General features: G+C 42.5%; 1 protein-coding gene across 1 annotated transcript in view; it reads left to right on the plus strand.

Moving 5' to 3' along the window:
* The window catches only part of LOC135810289 (uncharacterized), a 184,927-nt gene extending 181,421 nt beyond the window's left edge, over window positions 1–3,506 (plus strand). Inside the window, exons 7-8 of the mRNA XM_065323773.1 lie at window positions 202–244; window positions 564–3,506. Coding sequence (XP_065179845.1) covers window positions 202–244; window positions 564–568 — 48 coding nt within the window. The 3' untranslated portion in view covers window positions 569–3,506. The remainder of the gene's footprint in view (window positions 1–201; window positions 245–563) is intronic.
* Window positions 3,507–6,946: the final 3,440 nt, after the last annotated feature.

Below are 6,946 nucleotides of genomic sequence, written 5' to 3' on the forward strand. Positions count from 1 at the left end.
CACGTATGTTAACGTTCAGATCTGTGTCGGTGTCTTTGTCAGCGATGTGTGTGAATCTGGCAAACCATTCTGTTGATTCCCCTCATTCAGTTGTTGGCTATCAGATAACAGTGGGCAGTGTAGTCAGCAGTGTAGTCGATAGTGTAGGCTGTCAACCCTGTGCACTCACTGAACTGACTATGTGTTTTGTTATGTGTCCAGGCAAAGAAGAAAATTGAGAAGCTAGTGTTGTCATTAGACGTTGGTAAGGGATAAACTGTTGAGTGATTATAATTGACTTTCAACAGAGAACACATCTCAAACGATGTTGTTCTTGGCATTGTCGTCATCGCTGTCATCATAGTCGTCAACACTGCTTTTTTCATCCTGTGATCAAGATTGATTTTTCAAAGTATTAAAATGTGGTATTCACTTGGAACAGTTAGTCATAACTCGTAACATTTTGTTGTCCTTTTTTCACCATAATGTGGTAATTCCTGTTGTTCTTTCACTTGCTGAAATTAACTCAATGCTGTTGTGTTCTCGTCTCTTGTGTTTCGTCTCCATGAACAATTGTCATGAAGACTGAAGAAGTGTGAAAGCAGCTGTGACGGGCAAGCCTAGTCTGCATAGCCACAACGGGTGACGTCTACCACTCGTGTGTGTGTGTGTGAGTGTGTGTGTGTGTGTGCGTGCGTGCGCACACGTCTGTGTTTAGATGCATGGAATTTTAGGAAATTAGTAAACGGACTTCTCGTTTATAGTTTGCTTCTTGGTTCTTGAAATATCTGATAGATGTGTTCCATACATTCTATTCGCCATGCTCTTTACAAATACAAGGAAATTTCGTGAATAATTTTCATTGTCGTTGTCGTCTGGTAAACAAATTAATTACATCATAGCTGATCGTTGTCCTCCACCTGCCTGCACCGTGAACTTAGCCAGTTTTCGAGACGATTTTTCCCTGATGATAGTCTCAAGAAAATCGATTAGGAACAACCATTTTAGATACATGTATTCTCATTCATCATTTTGTAATGTCCGCTTCACTTATACTATTAATCGCATTAATAAAGTTATTGTCTCCTCGTCGCCTTTTCATTTACTTCAAAAGGAGATATTCTGCTACTCAGGTTGATTGCCTGAACGCAATTATTAGGAAGCGCTTTGTTTGCCGTAGTATTGCACATAACCTTACATTCCTCACACAATGTTTAGAGTATGGTGTTTGCCCTCAGTCTATACAAAACCGCGTTCACAAGGCAAAAGCTTATCATTCACTCAAGCTGGAACGGGTTTTTATCAAAGACGATATTAGCCGTAGTAAGGACACTCTTAGCAAAGTCAAATCCCAGTTCAGACATCTATACGCTCTGGCTCGTTCCTTTCTCTCGCCGTTGGACTTCTTGCGTTTCTCGAACCTTCTGTCTCAGAACGACGCTAACCAACAAGTTCGCCTGATTACAAAATATCGTAAGAATTTGAACTGGCTTCGTAAGAAACGGTTCGGCTCCTTCACCATTGACCATAGCACCATCATCAACATCGCCAATGTAGAACTTAGCAACATAGAGAAAGATCTCTTGTGTAGGGGCATTGATTACGGAGTTCCTCCTACTTCGCTGAAACCTGAAGTGACTTTAATGGAATTTGAACTACTTTACAATAAATTATCTGAATTCAGACCTTGTTCGGATACTCAGAAGTCACTTTGTGCTGCCAAGCTGAGATCGATAGCTGAAGAGCATGCCACACAACAACCAGACCGTAAATCTTTCTCTTTGTCTCGAGAGCACTTGAAAGCCCTCCGAGATCTCAGAGCACGGAAAGACATTATTATCACGAGACCGGACAAAGGTAGAGCCACTGTTATAATCACTAAAGAACAATACCACACGAAGATGGCTACTATCCTTGATGATCGGTCGAAGTTTGTTAAGTTAGGCCCTGTACAGATACACGACCGTACAATTGCTATAGAATCTGATATCATCAAGTACTTGCGGAAGCTGCGGAATGCAGAGGAAATATCTAAATATGAGTACTTACGAATTAAACCGATTGGTTCAACACGGCCCAGACTTTATGGATTGCCGAAAATCCATAAGAAGGATTGTCCCCTTCGCCCAATACTTTCAATGTGTGGTTCACCTCAATATACAGTTTCGAAATGGTTGTGCGATATGATTACACCAGTGGCTAAGTACTATTGCAAACACAATGTAAAAGACACTTTCCAATTCATCGATATCCTGCGTGAGCAGCCAGTACCGTCTTCTTCCCACATGTGCTCCTTCGACGTTGTAAGCTTGTTCACCAATGTGCCCGTGATGGAGACAATTGACATTTGCGCTAATGCTCTGTACCACGATAAAGAGTACAGTAAACAGTTCGATTCTCCCTGGATGTCCGAAACTGCGTTCCGCAGACTAATGCAGATGATGACAACTGATGTTGAATTTTCTTTTGATGACACCATGTACCGCCAAATTGACGGGGTGGCCATGGGTTCACCATTAGGTCCAGTTCTGGCCAATGTGTTTGTCGGGTTTTATGAATCGAAGATTCCAAGTGCGATGTGGCCAAGCTTATATGTTAGATTCGTAGATGATTCGTTCACGCATTTCCGTAATCTGGAACAATCGAATGAGTTTCTTGGTATGCTCAACAACCTACATCCCGCTCTGAAATTTACATGTGAACATGAGCAGTCAAACCGTTTGTCTTTTCTCGATGTGTTAGTCGAGAAAACGGAGATGGCTGTTTCAACTTCAGTATATCGAAAACCAACGTTCACCGGGCAATACATTGTCTACGACTCCTATTGCTCGACTTTATACAAAACTAATCTCGTACGAAATTTGATCATGCGCGCTAGGCGGATTTGCTCGCCTGATAAGCTTCAGCAAGAGCTTTGTTTCCTGAAGAAGGTATTCGTTCGGAATGGATATCCTGTTCAGCTCCTCAGTAAGCTGTTTAGTGAACCTGATATTCAGGTTGCCGAGCCTGAGTTTGGACCTGACCCATGTCGTGTATTTTTACGACTTCCATGGAAAGGTCAAATTTCGCTGGATGTGGCCCGCGCCGTGAGGACTGTGGTCAGACAAACCTATTTTGCCACAGCATTGACAACTGTCTTCACTACGGCCCGTGCGTTCACGGTGAAGAAGGATGTTCTTCCTACCCAACTAATTAGCCATGTAATCTATCATTTTGAATGTCGGCATTGTGATAGCCGATATGTAGGAAGAACCCTTCAGCACCTGAACGCACGCGTCAAACAACATGTACCATTGTACCTTTTGTCAGATGCAGCCAAAGCCCAGCGACCTGGGCGAGGCCGTCCCCGCAAACAGGTGCCAGTTGCACAACAGAACCACACTATTACAGCAGCGGGTGAACCCACTGCAAGTGCACAGTTACGTGAGACTGTAGGAAATGGACAAGCACAGGTACGGAGACCAGTAACAAGGAGCATGACTCGTGCGCTGGTAATGGCATCTACAACCGGACATGGACTGGCAGTGAGCAGTAGCGTGGGATTGTCGTCGGGTGCAGAGGACGGGATGGAAGAGGAAGAGGATGAAGAAGGTGTAAGCAGTGATGAAGAGAGTGAGTTGGACAACCAAGATGAAGATGACCGGACTGAAGGTGAGAGCACAACGAAAGGGTCAGCAATTAAAAAACACCTCTTGTCTAGTAGCCAATGCCGCTCAGTGTATGACGATTCATGCTTCACTGTTTTGTGCCGTGCTCGTAGGTTTCGTGAACTTAAGGTATTAGAAGCTGTTTTCATCCGTAAACACAATCCTAATCTATGCATTCAGAAAGAAAATGTCACAAAATTGAGACTCTTCACCTAGCATTCACACACATATTCATTCGCATACACCTACACCTCACACTTCCTCACTCTATCACAGTCACCTGCTTCCACGCCTTCATTTCACTCACCTTTTGTAGTAGCTCACACCGTCTGAACACTCTCACATCTTTTCTTCTAATTTCTTTCGTCTTCTCTCCCACTTTAGTTTTTTTTTTTTCTTCACACCTCACCTTGTATACTCCCCACTATCCTATAACCTATAAGTAGTTTGTTTTCCGTATAGCCTCTATTGTGAGACGATTTTTCCCTGATGATAGTCTCAAGAAAATCGATTAGGAACAACCATTTTAGATACATGTATTCTCATTCATCATTTTGTAATGTCCGCTTCACTTATACTATTAATCGCATTAATTAGCCAGTTTTATTAGTTGTTTGAAACTATTTTCCCTCTAGCTAAATTTCTTAGTGTACAGCGCTGGCTGACTATCGTGTACAATTGACCGTGCCATTCTTTGTATTTGTTTCTGGCCTTTTCTTGTTTCTGTACACGTGACAATGTTGCTGTTGCCTCAGCTTTGGTGTTTTGTATCTGGAAAGATTATTGCTGATACAATTTAAACTCTCAGATATTCCGAATACTCTTTTTGCTCTCAGACTATGCTAGGTTCAAGTTTGAACTGAACCTAGGCGGTTTACAGGAGAGTACGAGATCACGGCTACCTGGAGTTGTACATGCACATGTGTGTGTGTATGTGTGTGTGTGTGTGTGTGTGTGTGTGTGTGTGTGTGTGTGTGTGTGTGTGTGTGAACGTGTGTGTGAACGTGTGTGTGTAGGTGTTTGTGTGGTGGTGTGTGTGTGTAATGTGCGTGTGTGTTTGCGCATGCGCCTTGGAGGTTTGTTAGTTGCACGATGCTTAGTGACCTCAGCCTCAATCCCGGAGACGGCATCTTGATGGCTCGACATGGCTTTGTCTCAATATTAACCGTTCAGCCCCAAATAGGTTTTGGGAGTTGCAATTGGTGCGTTTTATGTCCCCATGACGTCGAGACCTCAGGTCGGCTGAGGGCAAAAAGCCTCACCATCACTATGCTACCACTATGCAATTTTTTGTCTTTGCCTGTGAGCTGCGATCATTGTAAAAAATAAATAAAAAAATTGCATGTGTAGTGTCATTCCAAGGCACTTCCTTGCTATCGCTGTGATGTCCTGTGTGCAAAAGACCATACACAAGCAAACTCTAGCGTATACTTCAGTAAACCTGGTCGTATTTTAGGCTAACACCGGGATTTATTGTACTGACTGGTCTTGTGGTTAAACCTTGTATGACCATGATGACAGTATGACTAGTCTTATCAGGACACGTTACGACTAAACACTGTTCATAACCACTAGTCTTATCAGGACACGTTACGACTAAACACTGTTCATAACCACTAGTCTTATCAGGACACGTTACGACTAAACACTGTTCATAACCACTAGTCTTATCAGGACACGTTACGACTAAACACTGTTCATAACCACTAGTCTTATCAGGACACGTTACGACTAAACACTGTTCATAACCACTAGTCTTATCAGGACACGTTACGACTAAACACTGTTCATAACCACTAGTCTAATCAGGTCACGTTATGACTAAACACTGTTCATAACCACTAGTCTTATCAGGACACGTTACGACTAAACACTGTTCATAACCACTAGTCTTATCAGGACACGTTACGACTAAACACTGTTCATAACCACTAGTCTTCTCAGGACACGTTATGACTAAACACTGTTCATAACCACTAGTCTTATCAGGACACGTTATGACTAAACACTATTCATAACCACTAGTCTTGTCAGGACACGTTACGACTAAACACTGTTCATAACCACTAGTCTTATCACGACACGTTACGACTAAACACTGTTCATAACCACTAGTCTTATCAGGTCACGTGATGACTAAACACTGTTCATAACCACTACACCACGTTTACTGTGTACTGTTAAAGCTGACTTTTTCCGTGATGTGTTTTATTTGCGGTAACTTCGGTGCTGACAAATTTACCGAAAATAAAACGTCCCAAAATTTCGGTAGAACAGGTTCTGTATACATGTCGTACTAGTACACTTACTTGGAAAACGGGTTTTAGCGAAAATTTCCCTACACAGAACCGCCGATTTTGGCGAATTCCGAAAATATTGCACACCGAAAATTTCTGCTTTTACAGTATTATTGAGTACAACAGGAGAGCAACGTAGCGAATCAGGTCTAGCGGCAGATCTTCTTCGAGTGCGAGTCGAGAATCGAGAATCGAGAGTCAAGAATCAAGAAAGAGTTGAGAGAGAGGCAACGCAATATAAAGGGCCTGGGTAGCTATGGCAAACATGGACGCGCAAGTAGCTACCCAGACCAAATGAATAATGCATGACCTAATGAATTATTTGAATTAATATAATTATTGTAATTACTTGTGGGCCTAACATACCACTCTTCCATGAAAAAAGAACTCCGCGTCCTCGCGGAAAAAAGAGAAAGAACATCTTTTTAGGGAAAATAGTTTTTAAAAAACGGTAGTAAACCCAATCAAAAATGTAATGTAATGTAACGCAATCATAAATGTAATCGGCATTTAAGACACGCATATAATGTTGTAAATCTTGAGGCGAGGTGATCTAAGAAGAACGACAAGGACAACAACGAGGAAACGACAGGCACCCGGAAGACAACAACTTCCGAAGGGCCTGCCCGCTCACGCAATACGCTCACACATATGCTCAAAACAACAAGGAAGGCACTACACAAGAACAGGCGAAAACCGTCGAGGTGCGAAGAATCGAGTAATCCTTCATTAACAAGACAAATCCTCAGTTGCACACTCGCTCTGAAAGAGTGGGCGTGCTAGCAACATCATCGGGACAAACGGACCAAGACCCACAAGACACAAAAAGACGCACACACAAATGATATAATTCGCAAGTTCAAAAAAGGAGAAAAAGAAGCGCACACACAAGAAACAACAACGCACACACAACCTGGCAAGGACGATGGACACAAATTGGCACGAAAAAACGACTATTAAAGACTACCTTTTTCAGGCAATCATGACAAAACGATTAGGACAAGGACAAGGACAGCACAAGAC

The sequence above is a fragment of the Sycon ciliatum genome, chromosome 2 (assembly GCF_964019385.1).
Source record: "Sycon ciliatum chromosome 2, ocSycCili1.1, whole genome shotgun sequence".
Classification (NCBI taxonomy): domain Eukaryota; kingdom Metazoa; phylum Porifera; class Calcarea; order Leucosolenida; family Sycettidae; genus Sycon; species Sycon ciliatum.